General features: G+C 35.6%; 2 protein-coding genes and 1 non-coding gene across 4 annotated transcripts; all 3 read right to left on the bottom strand.

The window, feature by feature from the left end:
• Positions 1 to 6,816: 6,816 nt before the first annotated feature.
• Positions 6,817 to 10,763, bottom strand: LOC120346468 (long-chain specific acyl-CoA dehydrogenase, mitochondrial-like). 2 transcript variants are annotated; one of them, XM_039416214.2, is made up of 2 exons: positions 10,420 to 10,763; positions 6,817 to 8,622 (listed from the first exon to the last, which is right to left on the bottom strand). In XM_039416214.2, the coding sequence occupies exons 1-2, from the start codon at positions 10,525 to 10,527 to the stop codon at positions 7,291 to 7,293; spliced, it is 1,440 nt and encodes a 479-aa protein (XP_039272148.2). In that variant the 5' UTR covers positions 10,528 to 10,763; the 3' UTR covers positions 6,817 to 7,290. The 2 variants fall into 2 exon arrangements, with proteins under 2 accessions (XP_039272148.2, XP_039272149.2); XM_039416215.2 differs by lacking the exon at positions 10,420 to 10,763 and adding an exon at positions 9,240 to 9,375.
• A 131-nt stretch (positions 10,764 to 10,894) lies between these two features.
• LOC120346469 (enoyl-CoA delta isomerase 1, mitochondrial-like) lies at positions 10,895 to 16,005 on the bottom strand. Its single transcript, XM_039416216.2, has 6 exons — positions 15,718 to 16,005; positions 14,913 to 15,096; positions 14,310 to 14,467; positions 13,866 to 14,021; positions 13,682 to 13,800; positions 10,895 to 11,133 (listed from the first exon to the last, which is right to left on the bottom strand). The coding sequence occupies exons 1-6, from the start codon at positions 15,941 to 15,943 to the stop codon at positions 11,005 to 11,007; spliced, it is 972 nt and encodes a 323-aa protein (XP_039272150.2). The 5' UTR covers positions 15,944 to 16,005; the 3' UTR covers positions 10,895 to 11,004.
• Positions 15,911 to 15,993, bottom strand: Trnal-uaa (transfer RNA leucine (anticodon UAA)). The gene has a single exon. It is a non-coding gene; the product is annotated as a tRNA-Leu (tRNA).
• Positions 16,006 to 20,349: the final 4,344 nt, after the last annotated feature.

Genomic DNA, 20,349 nt, shown 5'->3' with positions numbered 1-20,349 from the left:
ATACAAAAGCAAAGGAAAGAATCATATTATGAATGAAACACATATTAGTAAAGATCAACCAGACAAAATATCATTGCTATGCTCTTAATGTGAAATTACGTAGCTTTAATAGTAATTACCTCGAAAGTGTACTTTTTCAACTATAGGTAAAACATGATCACGTGTGACTCGCCGTTCCATAACTTTATCCACTCGCGAACTGGGTAAAGAATACGATTAAAAAAATAACAAAACCATGAGAAGCTTTTTAATAAATTGTTGTGTCCATTTGAAGCAACCTTGTTCAATTTTTACAAACCGAATAATAATATTACTAGTAGTATACTAAATAATACAAAAGACCGACCGCATAACCAAATTAGGCAAGGTTCAGCGACGTTCAGCACTTCCACCACATGCTGCTGAATAATGCAACCAACCGCAAGCGAGATATGGCGTCTCGGGGCCAAAAGTTGAGTTAAAATTGAACTTCCCATCGTTTAGTAAAAAGCTGTCATAAGCAAATTCAATACGTATATTTCACAAGTCGAGGTGTATCAACAATTGTCGTCCAAATGTTATTCACTATGTTTAAAACCTAGTATCGACGATATAACACGTATCAAATTGCGACACGGAATTTAACTCAAAAGCTGCCTATAGGGTGTAATAAAACATCATATCTTTATTGGCAGCGACAGTACAGAAGAGTGGTGAATAATACAGTATTTCTCGAATGCGTTACAACATCAAACGATGTCTACAGGCTGCATAATAGTAACTGTTCCACCCTTGCCATACATTTAACATGAGTGTTCCATTTTTTCACAGTTTCACGTAAATTTGCACATGAGTGCGAGTGTAAGATTTTACTCTGCAAAGGTGTTCATACAAAGTACATATGTTTATATTGTTTATTTGCTACCTCACGTATTTCGCTTCACATTTAAAAAATTGAAATTTGAATCTAATAATAGTTCTAGTTTTAAGCATGACTATTACGATCTTAAGCTTTTTCCAAACGTGCTCCAGAAGGCAATATTCAGATTCCTACGCGTTGTTGTACGCGTTAGTTGACCATGGATAGGACGTACATAACCATAATCGGCATACCATATCAACTGATCGGTTCTACATATAATACTCCCGGTACCAAGGATAAAAGGAATGAAACGAAACGTATCGGAGCATCTACATTCTACCACCGCCGTTTTGCTGAACGTCTCACCTCAAACAATAGACCTAGACACAATGGAATTCCTTTGCTTTTTGTCACTGACATCACCAAGAATATCAAATCTCGTCGGTTGCCATCAACAAACAGATTCAAACTAATTCACATAAGAGCATCCGGATTTGTTATACTTTTATAGCACAAGCCCGAATCAGGGTATACGGTTTCAATCTCTCACGTTAAACATTTCACTTCTGTGATCGATATGCGCTTTCTGTTACTGAACAACTTTAATCGCTATAATTTTGTCTTTCGTAAATGCGCCTTTAGACATTCTACCTGTATCGATCGGATAGCGCCGTAGTGTATCACAACGAACGAGTTTATAGAAGAATTTTTTGAACGATCAGTTGAAATGCGAAAAAGGCCTACGATGCCCACATTATTTGTTCCAACGACATCGATTTTAAAATCTAAGAACCCAGTACTGATCGCTTTATGTGAATGTTTGCTAAAGCGTTTTACGCAAAATTAAGTTGACTATTTGTAAAAACTCGAGAGATTCATCGAGCCGCGGCTAATTGAATCCTGGCCATGCCATCGAGCTGCTGCAGATTATCGGAGAAAACATAATTTTAGCAAAAAAAAATCAGATTTATTCAGTTATTGTGTGAATCTTCCGAATGTTATAGATAAGTCATGGACGACTCAATAAAAACAACCGGAACGAAAATTAAAATCACAACAACAAATTGACATAATCTGAGTTAAAACGATAAAACAATAGTTCTCTCTCACAGGGTTAATAGCCAATATAATGTGTGTTTCGACCTAACAAAAGCGAACATTAATCTCAGGTCACGAAATATTGTTGTGGCGTAACTATACGAAATGCCATTCAGGATTTCTCGCGCAAAAATCGTAGCAATGTAATTTCAAAAGTTCGAATCCTCCCTTAAATAAATTTAACTGAAATACGACTTACCGTATTTAATTAATTTCGAAAACCTAGCATTCAATATCTCAGTTCAAAAGTTCCCACTGTAACCCGACCCAAAAAAGTAAAATTAGTGCTATACCATTATAACTCTAACGCTGAAAACTTTGTATAACTGTTTCCCTCAAAATATCATTTCACTTTTTCAAACGCGAAGTTCTTCTCAAATAAGCAGAGGCCCACGGTAGTTTTGCAAAAGTCTACGCTCGAAATTTTTTCTCCGAGTGCAGTTTTGCTGATTTCAGTAGAATAGATAAATATTTCCATATAAATTCCATTCCAAATCATACCACCGATGTGAATATAGCGCGCTTAAATAAAACCTTCCAGCAAACTGAATTGGTGTGTCCGTGATATTATTCTACTTTAATATATATATAATGTCAGTTCACTCAGGCTTTTATCATCAAAGTATGAATGCTCTGCACTTAGACTTCATCAAATAAAAATAAAGTTGAAATAGAAAACAGTTGGAATTGTTATTTATGGAGGTGGCAAGTTTCAACCATCAACACAATATCCTTAAAATTGCAATTCCTTTTTTGATCTATTGAAAAGTCAATGAATTCTATTTGTAAAATCTATTACTGCTTCATATTATAACAGTACCCAACGTCTATTTTCAAAACCTGTCTTTTTGCTGCCGATTAAGATACATCGATTCGAGAACAAAGAAAACGATGGACAGGAGATTTCTTGTTGTCGAAAATATACCTGCAACATCATCAGTGCTTATTAATAATCGTAATATCACCATGAGCGGAAATCAAAAATGATATTACTTATGTAATGTTAGTATTCTGACTAAATACTTATATCGAATACAAAATACGTTGCTGTTCTTGTACGCGCTCACATCTACTCCGACTAATGGTTATTGAAGCATTTGTATAGCTGAAGCGTGAAGAATGAAGCACTTCTTAAAGGTATTTGTTTATCTGCGGGCACACTTAAGCGGTTGTTCAATAGAAGCTGTAACTCGACACTCAAATTATGTAATTTACTAACTGGTATGAGACAAGTGACTTGACTGATAACTGCACAAAATGAACCAGGCTGCCGTCAGATAAAACTGCATAACGATGCAGCTGCCCTGAAGCCCAGTCCAAAACACCATAGCAACCGACAAGTTTCCATAGGTACAAGGTGTTCCCTGACATTATGCAATACAGACTTGTCTAATAAAATGCCACTCCCCAAGATTCCTGATTAAAATATGCTGTGTGCCCTATTAAACACACCCCGGAAAAAGTGAAGAAAATGAACCGTACATTTTATTATGTTGTTCCATATTTGATCAGTGCAAAGGGAACACTATTACTTCTGCCAATAATTTACTAGTAATAAAGTTTGAACAATGTGATTTAGTCTCTTCCTACACATAGTCTTGGAGTAACCAAAGTTTGTACAATGTACTTAAACAATAAAAAACAAGAATAGTTATGTTTGTACTGTTCCTAACTGTCTTTTCGAGACAAAGTATTGATGACGTCATTTATCAAACACATGGGTTTTTCGTATAAATACTCAACTTAAATAGTAAAATTTACTAAAAAATGCCGAAATTGCTGAACTATTCTAAGTTCTTTATTACGTCAATTTATTTTCAATTATTCGTTGCTATATAGAAATATTGGCAATATCGTTCAAAATTGAGGAGTCAATATTGCCCAAATTGTATATCGATAAATTTATAATTTGAATATGAGATGCGGTTTTCTAATAATTGAGTAACGAAGACTTTTGGTATTGTATTATATCTAACCAAGGTTGGGGATTTTTGCAAATAACGGTCGGATACGAGATACATCTGGCTGATATTAAAAAGAAATGCTAAAATTATTTCGAATATATATGGGAAAGTCAGTCACTTATCCATTGCCATCCATTCTATTCTACAGTTTGCAGAAGTATTATATCCTCCATACATCCTCTATATTACTTTTCGTTTTTTACCAAGGCTTTATCGGTAATTTAAAAAGCAGTTCCTGGTTTCGAACACTGCCCAGGCTTATACTGATCATGAACGTAATTCAACACCTCAACTTAACACTCTGTATGAAACGAAAATAAAACAACTCACGAAACCTAATTATCTAACCGCAGTGTGTACAAACTTTGTAAATACACAAACACGCCGAGACTAGTCTCAATAACATTAGAGCGCAACGTAACGCAATGAAAGATTTATAAAGTTTGTCTGACTTACGCGATCTAAGTACATGTAACGTTACGCTCGCATACTATTTAATACGTCTTGTAATGAAAGACTATTCCCCTAGTTACCTTGGCGATTGGTGGCTCGAGAATGAAGAGAGTAATTCGATCCAATACACAGCTGCCTTTTCAATTGGACAAAAACGCCGTAGGTAGCGTAATATCACTAAAATGTAACCAATCCCGATTGTCATACAGTCCCGTAGAATTCTTCTGATTTTGTGGTTTCATTATCACAAAATATTTTTCCGTTGTCACGTGAATTCGACTCTTTACGGTTATAGGCTGTTCCAAACAATTTCTCACTCGGTATATTCATAGTTCTTCCATTGATGAAGATCAGTATTACTTATTGGACACGGAGTGGACCTATGGGTCGTTTTTATAACTATGTTGATCTTGTTCTTTATTCTTCTTCCTATCGGTATAAGAATAGGATTAAAAAAATAAGCTTTTCTCTTCAAATACTGGACCAGCTTTTTTGAAATTTTGAGTGGTTAAAAATTGTATTTTTTACTAGAAAGCTATTACTTTATTTCAATTATTTCTGTGAGCTCTATGGGATTTGTTTTTGTGTGCTATGGCGTCATCAAAATTTGCGCACCTCTCGGCGGTTACGAGAACGCATATCAGCGGATCTCGTGCTCAGCGAAAGTTGGTGAATCTCGTGCTGAGCGAAAGTGGGGAATTTTTTTTTGGGAAACGGTAGACTGCGGTAACTGATCTGGTAATACAGAAGTGACTCGGATAAGTTGATATTTTAATTCACGTTGGATCATGAAGTATGAATTATCGCCACAGGACCTGGAAAAGCTATGACAGTCTCTGTACCGTTACCCTTTGTAAGGGCATTGTGAAACCAGATCACTTTTAAGTTTTGTAATTTGTAGCAGCAGTCCGATAATATGGTGAGGTTTCGCGAGATGCGGTATATCCGGGAATGGTGGCGATGAACTTTCAAAAAAGTTAGCCATAAGTCAATCAGGCGCGCAGTCAGGATTTTTAAAAGGGGTCAAAATCGGAAATTCACATTCTCTTTTGAAACAGTCGCCGCGACTACGCGCTCGTTAAAAGAGCCGCAGTTTTCAGCGTACTAACTACGAGAATCTGAAATGTCTTTTTATTTTAATTTAATTGTGTTCAACGTAACTTGCGGTTGCGTCTTCTTACGATAAAATAATAACATTACTTCGCTGAAATACCAGGCAATCTGTGGACATAAAAATATGAAACTCTGCCTGCTATTATTTAGTTTTGATACGTAATTTGGCGATCTTGCGAATTCGTTATAGCTGTTAGAAAATTCCCAATATCTGATGTAAAATCCCATAGAGTACAATTTATTACAATAAAATTACATATAAATATATATATCAAGAATATATATATTTATCGGCTCGAAATTGCAAAGTAATCAATCCATGACGGATACGGGCATATTCAAAATGTCTTGCTTCATTAATTTATTTGTCTTAATTTTAACCGGCGATTGTGGCGACAAAATAAAAGCATCACTATCCTAAAATACCACGACAATCCGCGGACAGAAAAATATGTGGTAAACTGTTCGATTTCGTCTTGTTTTGATCCAAATTATTGCCATTTTGCAAATTCGAAAATTCTGAGCTGCAACACTGACGCCGCTCTATCAAAATGCGCAACTCGGATTATTTTTGAGATATTACCGCTAGAAAAGTCCCTAAGTCGGCTATAACATCCCACGGAACGAAATTTATTCCAGTACGATAAAATTTGATTGAATATTTTCGACGGGAATTTAAAGGAACGGATAACAAGATAAATCACGCGCACAATTGACTTTGCTTCGATTTCAGTGTCGGTATGGTTTCAAACATAATGTGTTCATTAGGCACAAAAATTTTGCGATATACATTGCCTAAAGAATCGTTTTTAATCTGTCGCCGGCCTCCTACAAAAAAAAATATATTGTTTTCGGTTTTATTTTTAGTATTTTATATTGCCGCTTTTCAATCAAAAGATGTGCGTCCCGGAATTCACTTCTTTATTTGTCTCATCTCGCCGCAGATTAATGTATAATATTTCTCATTTCTCACATGTACAAAAAAAAAATACCATCGTTGTCGTGGCACAAGGCATACTTATAAAACTTGTCATTTAAGGAGAATAAACACCGACGTAAAGGTTTTTAGGGCAAAAACTACTTTTCTATATAACTTAAGTCCTCGAAGTTTACATAGCCAATGAGTCTTACATCTTTACCTCACCTTTGCTATGAATATTTCCCCAAGCATCGACTTCCTGGTTACCTCCGTAACATTGGCTAAGCAACAAAGATGACGTAACAATTCAAATTTTATGTGCTAATTTTCGGGCGTGGATTTAAACATTAGCTCGTTTTTGTGGTTCAGTTTTTAATTGTATATCAGAAAGTTAAATGTAGCTCTAATAACTCAACAATTATTTTTTCTTCCGAGGAGCTTCATTTTTATTGCAGTGATCAAAAATTAATGAATAAAAGCCGTAATAGACTGGGCTGAAATTAGTTATACGTACTTTTGAAAGGTAGGTGGTTAAATGTATATATATTTGAACATGTAAACCATTTTGTAGGTGCCAAGTCTCGAAAATTTTTTTCTGGGGTCAAGGGTCCGAGAAACAACTTCTGTGGCACGCTGTTTTCAGTATGCCATGCCCCCGAAGTGCTGAAGCTAAGAATATGGACAATTATTGATAGAAACAAATAAGGTATTATAATAGATACAGAACAATTTCACTAGTTAATAAAGACGACCATAGAGATATTTTCATAAAGGCATTTTATTACTCTAAATTAGCATAATAAATCAAATTTGAATACACATATATATATATGCAGTGTTATTGCGCAAAGTCGTTGATCACAGTAACATAAACTATACGAAGAAGTAAGTTGCGCCTTTTCTCATTTTTTTAAAATTTGCCTCGCAATAAGTTCTTTCATGATTTCATTTGTACCACCATATATTGAGTGGGCACGGACGTCAACATAGGCCTTTGAAATAGGATATTCGCACATGTAACCGTTTCCCCCGAACATTTGAACAAAATCATATGCTTGTGCGTTTGCCCTATCGGATGCCCAGTACTTTGCCATTGATGCCGTGGAATTATCCAATTTCCTTTCGTTGTGAAGCTCGTTGCATCGATCTATAAACGCACGTGTAACGGCGATTTCTGTCTTTAGACCAGCCAATTTGTGTTGTATTGTTTGCAAGTCGGCAATGCGCCTGCCGAATGCCTTTCTCTGCTTAACGTAATCACGCGTCGCTTCAAACATAAACTCACTTGTAGACATCGACATATTTGCGACTAGTAATCGTTCTTGTGGCAATTCTTGCATCATAATGTAAAAACCTTTATTTATCCCAGCTTCCCCTCCAAGGACAGCGCTGTAAGGTACTCTACAATCCTCAAAAAATAATTCGGATGTATCCTGTCCTTCGAGTCCTATTTTTTTCAACTTTTGACCTTTTGTGAAGCCAGGGGTACTACTATCTATTACAAAAAGAGTTATGCCATGAGCCGCAGATTTTCCCTCTGTTTTTGTGGAGGCTACGAGTACAACAACGTCGCAGAGCCATCCATTACTTATGTATGTTTTGCTTCCATTTATAATCCATTCATCTCCTTCTCGTTTCGCATATGTCCGAATACCTTGGAGGTCACTCCCAGCGCCGGGTTCGGTCATAGCAATGGCTCCTATTTTTCTCCCGGCGGTCAAGTCAGAGATATATTTTTCAATTTGTTCCTTCGTACCATGTTTAGCTATATATGGCATCATTACGTCAGAATGCACGGTGTATCCAGGGTCAGGGCAGTTTGAGTAGAATTGCTCCTCTTCGACGATGACACTGGACAACCAATCGCCTCCAATTCCACCTTTGTCTGCTGGTATAGAAACGCCTAATATACCAGCCTCGCCTGCTTTTAACCAGCAATCACGATCAACCTCCCCAGCTTTCATCCATTTATCGTTATGTGGAATTATATTTTCGTTAAAAAATCTTCGCACAGACCGACGGAATATATCATGGTCATCACTGAAAATCCTCCTGGTTCCGATGTCGGTTAGTTTTTCACTTTGGCATGGTTCAATACGAAAATATTGTTCCACCAGATTGCCACTTGCGAGGCTAAAAGTACGTGAGAACTGATGTGATAACCTGTTTTCCAAGGGACGTGTTGTTTTCCGCAACATAACGTAGGGTACTATCCTTTTGAAAACGCCTTCGACCTAAGCCATAAAAAATTATAATGGTAAATCATGATTAATCGAATAAACTTATTCAGTATTTACTATTGCAATTATGTAAGCATTTTAATCCCAAGTTGAAAACTATAATTCACCAATAAGAGAACAGCTGTATGAAAAAGTTCTCTACTTATATCGCTAATGTTTTAAAGAATTCTATATGTTTTTGGAGGGGCTGGTTGATCTATTTTGAGGCGAAATATAGCTAATGTACTGATTATACGGCATTTCCAATTTTTCATAGAGATGGAGGCATGATTTTACCCTGGTTTAGAAGCCTATATTGTCAAATTCCTGAACTGAGTTATCCTTACTATTTTCAAACTGAACACGGTATTAGCCCAAAAATTGAGGAGGTGGCCTCTTTAATTTCATATTGGCCTGAACGACAAATCTCTTGAGCACTTATGGAATTAAAAGAAATCAAGGTATAAATTTTCCTGTACATAAGTTTGAACGTTTTGTAAAATTACACCAAGTCAAATGTAGGTTATATTGCCGACAAGTGGGTGATTGAGGATTGTGGCGCTTGGCAGTTTTAACCTAAACTTTCCGAACTTTATAAAGAAAGCTAGATCATATTAAATGAAGCCACATACCTGCATCATACAAATAAATTTAAATCCGACTACGATTAATAGCAATATCTTCGGGAAGTTTTTTATATTTTACTCAAAATCAATAAAAATGACTTGAGCAATTTTGTTATTAGCGTGGTTAATTATTAGGGCTGGGCATTTTTGAATACCTGATGATTTCAGAGAGAGAGAGAGAGAGAATTTATTGTTTCGTCAAACCAGAAAACACACACAATATATATATATATATGATAGCAAAATGAGAAAAATTAGGTTTCGGTGGATGACAGGGTGGTAACGATACGACCATTAACAGTCATCTGAGTCGGTTACCACCCAAAGTAAGCACATGAATGAATTAAATTAAGAACACAGGTTCTGTAATATTACACTCTCGGGATAAACACATGGAAAACAAAAACTATATACACTATGTAAAAAAAAATTATATCTGATTGGAGATGAGATAAATTTCTAATCGGGATTAGGAAGTTTTTTTAAATATATTTTAAATAGAGAAGAGCAAAAAATAAGAATTCCATACCAAATTTATTATATTAATTTACACTTTCAATCTGTTCTGAATCTTATTTTGTGCTTACACATGATAAAATATAAGGGATAAGATCACAGGGAAATTGAAAGTTCTATGAGTGACAATAATGTGTTGTGTGAAGAAAACCATAGATTGAGATATGAATAATAGGCATAACAGTAATACAATTTTATATTTTCAATTCATTAGGGTGAAGAAAAAAAGCAGGATGCATATGGAACTTCTGCTAGGTTTACACATTACTACGCAGAACAAGTATTAAGATGGGAAACAATCAGGTTGGTATTGCAACCCTTCACAAATAATTTAGAAATAGACAAATATGACTATGAATTGAGATAGATATGTGATATTAAATAAATTTTGACAAGGCTCGAATCAGAATCGGATCGACTTTTTAGTGTAATTGGTCCTGTCAACAAATGAATTACTAAAAACATAGAATACATCTCTCAGACAGATTGATTGCTAAGTGTTCACACACAATAAGAAACACGTTTTATCAATACATCACTACAGAAAATAGTCATGTCAGTATTGCGCTGAAAAAATATGGCTTTGCTCTGAACCGATTCGAATAATTCACTATTCGATATGCCCAGCCCTACTGACAACGTTTCGATCAGAGATGGAATCAGCACTCACTTTAATAAACGGGCTCAAAACCTCAAGGTAGCCTATGTCTACTATTTTTAGACTCAAATAGCGTCTGGCTGCAGACGATTGGTTCGAATATCCCCCTGCTGCTACCATATAGTTGCTCTGATCAGCTGCCGCGCTTAGATATTCAGTATATCTGCTTGGGTAAAGGTATAATCAGGTCGAAATAAGCATGAGCAAACATCATTTCGTTAATGTTTTACAGGTTCCGTTACACTTGAACCCACGTACATTTGAAAAACGTTCTGGAAAATACCCATTCCGAAAAATCATTTCGCGGAAATTTTCACTGGTGGAGTCCATGATCACCAAAACTAATCTCATTTAAATCAGCTTTGGTTGACACAATCAATGTTATATTTATTAGAAAATTATAAAGAATTGTGCATAATTATTAGTTGACAGTTGCAAACCGCCCAACCAAAGAAATAAAATACGAAAAAATTACATACGAGAGACATCTAGTCTAGACTTTATTTATATTCGAAACACTGATTTGCAGAAGTTAAATACCGGTATATGAATTATTGCACATAGTACATTTCCTTTCAACAATTTCTAGTTTAATTACTAATTCTTTCTCGCCTTCAGCTTGGCAACATAATTTCCAATAAATTCTTGGAAGTGAGCTTGTGATGCAAAAGTTGCCACCCATTCAGCCTCTTGCTTCTTTGATGATGTTAAACGCTCTATCACACCCTGTCACAATAAATTTTCAGTCTGATTCATCCAGGTGCTCAATAATACATGCAGACGATAGAACAAATCATAATGAATCTTATATTCCTAAGTAAATTTATATATTATATTTATAAGAGTCTATTATAATATAGGCCTATGTGTATTATTGAACTTTTTGCCAGTGTTAAGTTTGCTTTTATATATATTTACAGTTATACGATACAGACAATAAAAGTCAATCAACTAATGCACAGAGGTTCCTCGAGCCTCTCGACTATTTCATTAGGATACGATTTACATATTTATCCCGGGGGAGAGAAAAGCCGATAAGACCACCAATCAACCACCGCCTCTCGTCCAGTTACCATTCCATGTCCCATAAGGAATTAGTTTATTTGTTTCCGGAAGCATGAACTTGATGATGGAGAAATTTGTAACCGACCAGCGGTTACGTCAACCACCCTACGGCGGTGAGGAGTCCAGCAAGCCTGATTGCACTACACAATAAATGTCAATGAATAACCACTATTATAGGCTTGCACGTAATTTACAGATTTACGGAATTATTTCGAGTTACGGAGGGGAAGTTACGAATTACGTAGAGTCGTAATTATTGGTCGAGCGCTTTCGCGATTGAAACGAGCTCTCTTCAAAGCAGTCAATTCCGTCGATTGTAAAAAGTGAAAGTTTAAAAAGTAGAAGAAGTTGGAGCTTCGGTATTTGCAGCCGTTTTTCTCACTTTTCTCTCTCTTGCCAATACGTCACCGTGATAATTAATGTCGCGCTTATCAAACAGCAATATGACGACGGAAGAGAAATTGCGTAATGAACCAACGCAACTTCGTCTTTTCGGCATCGGTAAAGCGATTGAGACGGCAGAGAAACAACAATATGACGGGATTTCCCGCGATCCGGTAAAAATCAGCAATATGACGACGGAAGAGAAATTGCGTAATGAACCAACGCAACTTCGTCTTTTCGGCATCAGTAAAGCGATTGAGACGGCAGAGAAACAACAATATGACGGGATTTCCCGCGATCCGGTAAAAATTCTTTGCGGACCGTTGACGGTCCGCAAACCGGCGGTTGGGAACCACTGTTTTAGAATACTTAAATCGAATCCAGAATCCTGTTTTTATAGTTACCCGTATTTAAATAGTGGGATTTCTCCACCACAATGCATGATTGAAATTTAAAAAAAAAGCTAAATTGTAGCCTAAATGTTTAATGTATAACTATCTTTGTGCAGTATTTAATTGAAAATGTCCTGATCATTGGATTATATTTAACCAAGGCAACGAGATTTAAGAATTTCGACGATCGTTTTTTTGTTTTTAACAGTTCAATATTCTCAATTTAACTACCATCAAATATCAAGTATGAGCCAGTGTGTATATATTTTGTGCGAGAACCATTTTCAATTACAAAACCTTGATGTTTTGTTACCGGTTTTATCGTTTTATATCAGTCCGGACTTGTCCTTGCTCAATATATTTTCCACAATGCCTCGCAATATTTCGGCCAAATATGATTAACTGTCTTTACCAAATGCGGCAACTTATTTTGATTCTTGAATACCACCGACGCTCGACCAAATTTGTGTCAATCTTGGCCGATAGGATCGTCGTTAGAAAACTTGAGTTAGAAAAATAAGTTAATTTTTCCGTGAGTGCAAAATAAATGTCACAATATGCATTTTTTTGCGATATAACTTTGTATTTTCGGAAAAGCCATGTCATATAAGTGCGGTATTCAAATTGTGCGCAAATAATTAATATTTGATCTGAATTTGTTGCAAATTATGTTACAACATTTAGGCCGCGAAATGATTTAATGTAAATGAGGCATGGTAATCGGAATAACGTCAATATGTCGGCATCAATAATTATTATAAAATGCTGACAAGTAGTAAAGTCGGATAATGTTGAAAACGGTGCAATAACAAGTCTTCGTCGCGAGGCAAGCGCAAGTATAATCAAACGAGAGAATACGCTCGTCGTGGCATTGATAAATTGGAAACCAGACTTTTTTTTAATACGATTTTAAAAAAGTCAACTATCGTTTCATAAATATCCGTATACCAGTGTCGGTAATGATAAAATTGATCGCATAAAATTGGGACGGTTAATTTGCGAAGGTGATAAAGGAAATCAAAGCTAGCACAAAAGATAAAAATCAGAATAAAATTAATTTGAATTCACTCTTGTCTTAACATCTGTCGCCGGCGTGTAGTACTGCCAGGAATATGAAAACCCAAACTCGATGTCCCAATCGAAAATGAAGGGGATTAAATTGGTTGTTATGATAGGTTTAAATGTGTGAAAAAATATCGCAATTACCGGGTCATTACGTAATCGATTTGGCCGTAATTACGGAATTGATTTTAGTCATTTACGTGCAAGCCTAACCACTAATTAATTCTTCAGCTGCATGGTCTTATATGATGCAGAAAGCAGTAACAGATGTTACATAAACTCATCGTGGCATATTCCTCTCACACATATTTATCCCTCACAGGATTACAAATACACATAAATGTGAATGTAAGTGAAATAAAAGAATTTACCTTTCTCACCAACTGTTTAGTGGAATGATATGTATCAGGTAGAGTGTCAACTAGGAGCTCCAGGTGTTTTGAGGCTTTTGGAATTAGCTTTTCCTGTGTGTCTAAGTCATCAACCATCCCTGTAAAAAACATTAAAACCACAACAATGTAGTAGATCCATGGAAATATATTAATACACCAGTACCTAGTTTCAGGGCATCTTCTGCTGACATTAAGGTTCCAGGAAACAATACTAATTCTGAATTTCTGGGTCCAATAGTAGTAATGACTAAATCCGCAATAGAAGGAGGCACCACCATTCCAATTTTAGTTTCATTGAATCCGATTGTGTTTCCTGCACCTGTATGTAATGAATCCTGGAGGGTTATAATATTAAATTCAATCTGTAAATGGACATGTATCTGCATGATGCATTGTATTATACAGTGTGAATTGTGGCCATATTCATATCATCTTGATGCCAGGAAAAATGAGTTTCATTTTCTCTTCAAAAGTACCATCATTAAAGTCGATGATTCAAAGCATTAATAAAGAAATAAAATTCACTTTTTCCCTAAGCAGAGGATAAAATGTCCAATGTTCATCCTTTTATAACATGAAGAAAAAATGTTAATGGTATCGTACTTACCAGACTGCATTATGCGATAATCACACATCAGACACCAGGCACAACCTCCTGCGATAGCATGTCCATTGATTGCAGCAACAGTTGGTTTCTTACACCCATACCAAGCAAGAGTCCAATTTTGGACGAGGGTCCAAAAATCGAACAATTGTTGGTGAGACCTTATTAAAATGTTAACACTTTCTTTTATATTATATATCCACCTAATTACATTTTAAGATGTCTTTTAAGATGAATAAACAATTGGAAAAAAGTAGATAGTAATAAAGGAATACATTATACATAAATATATATATATACATGGATTTAAAACTCACATTTATATACGAGTATTACTCTGGGTGTCCTTTTTATATCTATAAACAACCAAATTATAGTTTTGATAAATTCTAAAGTTTAAGATAATTTATAATATAGTGGATTCAACCATCCTATTATAGATTGTTCATAAGTTTTATCAGTAACAGTACTGAAATTTGTAGTGTATAAGGAGCATTCCAATGGCAGAATGGACAAATCAAAAAGTTGATGAAAATTGTTCACAGTTACATTCTGTTCAATGATACAAGTTTCAAATTTAAAAATACAATACAATAGAAAACACACTTCTGATACAAATCCAGAATATTCAATCCACCACTGAACACCTGGCCATCCAGCTTTGAGGTGAGCAATATTCCTCGAATATCAGGATTTTCTTCAGCATCTTTTATCACTTTTGTTGCAGTTACAAGAAAATCAGAACTGAGACTGTTAACAGGTGGGTTATTCAGTAACATTGAAGCAATACCTACAAGTTCAGAAGTTGAAAAAACTCAGATAAGATGAAATGTAACAAAAATATGACAACACACTAGATGTACTTTGTAGCATAGAAAATAAATATAAAATTAATAATAAACTAATAAGTTTACTATATATACAGATATACCAAATAAAATAAATGGTAATCTACTCTTATCGCATCATGCATGTTAGAACGCAGTGTGATTTGTAAAATAATCATATTAGCTAAACCTGGGAAAATGAGCTTAGTTTTCTATCCAAAAACACTAGCATCGAGGTCAAATGAAGGAAACAAAATTCCAGCATTCACTCATTCAACATGCTAACAATTGGCATTTGGTATAACAGTATAATCATGTGTTCACAGAATTTGAAATATATCGCGGTACCGTACAGCCTGGCAGTACCGTAGTGATGTTCAACTTCGAAAACTAATTTTTCTTTCCAAGAGGAAGCTAATAAAATAAACTAGACTACAAATAGCTGAATAATGTAATACAACTGCACAACTACTGTAACCACCTATGTCTATATGTACGGTAATGGATCTCAAGTCTGGTGTAGGCTACCGGTACCGGTACTTATTCGGTATATGTAAAATTTTGCTTAACTGAAATCATCAAACCTGTTTTGTTGTCGATTTCAACAATAATTTTGTTGGCGCTTGATCCAAAGTACCTCGCATTATTCGTCAGAATCAGCCTTTGTGAAAGCTTGCAAAACCTCTGAAAAGTCATCGTATTGTAATCGATTAAAGTGATGAATAACAAAATCCTACCGTTCACACAGGTAGTGCAAAAAGAAACATCAACAAAGAGTACTGGGTGTGGGGTTCGAACCCACGCGGACATCTGTCCATTGGAACTTAAGTCCAACGCCTTAACCACTCGGCCAACCCAGTAGACGCCAGGTCGGAGTGGTGAAATAGCTACAGATTCATAGCATCGACTGGAGCCGATTGACTTTCGCGGTGGCCCATTTCAATACCAAATAGAAAAATATTGACAACAATATCTCCATATAATAATAATAAGTTTATTTCGACTCCATAATCAGCAATTAGGCTTGCACGTAATTGACAAAAATCAATTCCGTAATTACGGCCAAATCGATTACGTAATGACCCCGTAATTGCGATATTTTTTTCACACTTTTAAACCTATCATAACAACCAATTTAATCCACTTCTATTCCGAATGGGACATCGACAGTTGGGACAGTTTGGTTTTCATATTTCCGCCAGTACTACACGCCTGCGACAAATGCTAAAGACAAATATCAAGGAGTGAATTCAAATTAATTTTATTCTGATTTTTATCTTTTGTGTTAGCTTTGATTTTCCTTTATCAACGTTATCACCCAATTTTATGTGATCAATTTTATCATTACCAACACTGGTAAGTGGTAATATATTTATGAAACGATAGTTGACTTTTTTAAAATCATATTAACGTGTTAATACGAGTTTCGTATTAAATAAAAATTCCGGGTTTCTAATTTATAAATCAACGACGAGCGTATTCTCTCGTTTGATTATACTTGCGCTTGCCTCGCGACGAAGACTTGTTATTGTACCGTTTTTTTACATTATCCGACTTTACTACCTAGTTAGCATTTTATAATAATTATTGATGCCGACTTATTTACGATATTCCGATTACCATGCTTCATTTTACATTAAATCATTTCGCGGCCTAAATGTTATAACATTATTTGCGATAAATTTAGATCAAATATTAATTATTTGCGCATAATTTAAATACCGTACTTATATGACATGCCTTCTCCGAAAATACAAAGTTATATCGCAAAACAATGCATTTGGTGACATTTATTTTGCACTCACGAAAATATTAATTTACTTTTCTAACTCAAGTCGACACAAGTTTGGTCGAATGCCGGTGGTATTTGAGTCGACGATAAATCAAAATAAGTTGCCGCATTTGGTAAAGACTTGAAGATATTGTAAAGACATATTTGGCCGAAATAGTGCGAGGCATTGTGAAAACAAGGCCAAGTCCGGACAGATATATAACGATAAAACCGGTAACAGAACATCAAGATTTTGTAATAGAAAATGGCTCTCGCGCAGTATAAACATGGGAAATCCCGTCTTTTTGCTGTTTCTCTGCCGTCTGAATCGCTTTACCGATGCCGAAAAGACTAAGTTGCGTTGGTTCATTACGCAATTTCTCTTCCGTCGTCACATTGCTGTTTGATAAGCGCGACATTAATTATCACGGCATTTACAAATAGACCATGTTTGGTAAGTTGTCTCTTACATTCTTTAGTCATTTCACCCGAAGAAGTTGAAACCAGGTGTGTTGGCGTCCATCGGTCTCGACACAATTCTATCCCATATCTACGCTTAATATGTACATTTGCCATGCTAGATAAGTTGATAATAGGTTAGTAAATGGCAACGCGTTATGCCTTCTCCATCTGCGTAACAAGAGAGAGAAAAACGGCTGCGAATACCGGAACTCTAACTTCTTCTACTTTTTAAACTTTAATTTTTTACAATCGACGGAATTGACTGCTCTAAAGAGAGCTCGTTTCAATCGCGAAAGCGCTCCACCAATAATTACGAATTTACGTAATTCGTAACTTCGCTTCCGTAACTCGAAATAATTCCGTAATTCCGTAAATCCGTAAATTACGTGCAAGCCTATCAGCAATAGACGATAAAATAATAGATAAAAACAAAAATGACTGATTATAGAATCAGGAGAGCAAACAAAACCTCGAGTAAGGTTTGAAACGTACATATTTTAGATGGAAAGGTATTATTAAAGAAGTAATACGTGTTCGCTCACCCAAAAGTAAAAAAAAAACTAATTGAGGCACGCACGCACACACACACACACAATCATCGAGACATGAAACTGAAAAAAAATGAATAAATTTTTTTGCCACACCAAATTAATAATTTTATGAGGATTGCCAAATTGGATACCGAATTAGTCAACAAGAGTAATGTACTGTGGATAGAAAAGTATTCCTCAAAAGATATCGTCAAGCTGATTATAATTGGAGTCACTTAATGCCAAATTGCCCAATCAGAATTACCAAGTTGGATGTATGAAGAGGTGAGCTAGACCTGCTTCACTCATCAAATAGAAGCCACAACAAGCCAGATAACGTCCAAATTATTTTAAATACTATTAATCAATAACAGTAAACAAAATCTTTATATAAATTAATTAGGGCGGTATGATACAGAAGTAGCAAAATTGGTTAAGGAAATATATAGGGTGTTAAAGGTTCAAGTAAGGTTTATAAGGTCATGAATTATAGGCAAGTAAATTTTATTGAGGTTGTTGATTACTGCGGTGAGTTCAAATTCAACACGAATGATTCATCAGTCTGCAAGTTTTGATGATGTATACACCTTTCATGTTGACATAGCTAGCATGTAAATTGATCATCATGACCTCCTGAAAAACGAAAAATATATCTGGGAGTACAATATTCAATGATTGCAAATAGGAATCAATAGAAAACTATCCTACACTTTTGAGTGGAAGTTGTTGAATTGTGTGAATACTGATTAATATTAATTAAATATCATTATACTGCTAGTTGAAAGACCTGAGAAAGAGTGCAAATAAGGAATCAATAGAAAACTACCCTACACCCAGGGGCGGATTAACCAGTAAACAATATAAGCACGTGCTTAGGGCACCATGCAAAGGGGGGCACCACAGAAATTTTTATAACAGAATATTCAATAGTTCATCGGTGTTTAATAAAATATTACGAGTTGGTCAGACAACTCAGACTTGTTCGTATTTTCTTTTCCTCAAGCATCATATTAAGCTTCTCGATTAATGTTTGGAGGTTTGCGACCTTTATTTTTAAAAAATCGTGTACATCAATGGACCTTTCCCCGACCTTTGACTCCCGAAAAATTCTTCTTATACTTTACCATTGCAAAATTTCCGGGGCTTATTTTAGCAGTGGTTTCGCGAGTTGGCCCCTGTAAAATGGGGTTTTTGTTGAAACTATCATTATGTTTCATCGCGTACAATAATCACCTTTTTATAAGTACCGGTTAGGAATTTTAGCCTAGTCTACCACAGCTATTTTTACACCAATTTTTCATTACTGCAATTGAATTAAAACTTATAAAAAGACATGGTGATCATTTAATTATCTGATTTATACTCAAATTTCCGAAACACAACTGAAAACTAACGAATAGAGTTAAAAAACGCGAAAACGAGGTAATGTTTACAACCATGCCTGAAAATCTGTCTGAGTGAGAAAAGTGTCTGAGCGGATGCGAAAAGGGTGCATTGTTACGTCACTTTTTGCATCTTGCTGATTGGCCAATTACTCGAAGTCAACAAGGAGGTTGATGCTCGGGGAAAGATACATTAGTGACCGTCCCGATAAGTCAGCCAAAAGTCCCGCTTTTCCAGCATGATACACAAACATGTTCTCGTTATTGTTGTTTCTGTGAAGCGCAGCGCTAGCCTGCTTACTGAAGGTGAATGCGTTCGTTTCCCGCTGTTTCCCATTGATGGCAGACGTATCGCATGTAAAACCAATACTAATTAGTCTAAATTGGAATTATTTGTACCGGTATCGTTAACGTCAATTCCTTTGTATTTTTCGAACTGAACCCGATATTTGGACAGAGAATATGCGCATAAAATACCGATAACAATATGGTCAATAAAAACAGCCGGGACAGCTTTAAATGTAGGAATGTAGGCCTATGTAATAAAATCGGAAAATGTGAAGTTACAAAATCGTTGTCTTTTGAGGCGTCCCGATTTGAAGTCACAAAAATATGGTAACCCTAATTAGTGATGAACACTGAAACTTACTTGTCGAAAGTTTGGTGTGGCGACATCATCAAAATTAAAAATGGCGCACTATGTGGCGGTTCCGCGATCGCATTTCAGCGATCTAGAGGTCAGCGAAGTTGGGGAGTTTTCTGGTAAGGTAGACTAGACTATTAAGTATTAATGATCACAAATTGTTCAGCATAACGTTCATTTTCTCAGCTGAAGTATATTAAAAACCCCTACAGAACAACTATGAAACAAGACAGGCTAGATGCTTCATCTCTGTTGAGTATGGAGGCAGATGTGTTACATAAGCTTAGTTTTGAGGATCTAATCAAAGACTTTGCAGCTAAAAAAAATTAGGAAAAAACTTTTCAAAAGTAAGTGAAAGACTTCTGTCTCTTCAAATGTTAGTGGTGCCTTTGTAATGTCAGTGGTGTAGTATCTAGTATGGAGGGAGA

This window comes from Styela clava, chromosome 8, assembly GCF_964204865.1.
Source record: "Styela clava chromosome 8, kaStyClav1.hap1.2, whole genome shotgun sequence".
NCBI lineage: Eukaryota > Metazoa > Chordata > Ascidiacea > Stolidobranchia > Styelidae > Styela > Styela clava.
Note: the sequence above shows the minus strand (reverse complement) of the source record. Positions and strands in the feature narration are given on the sequence as shown.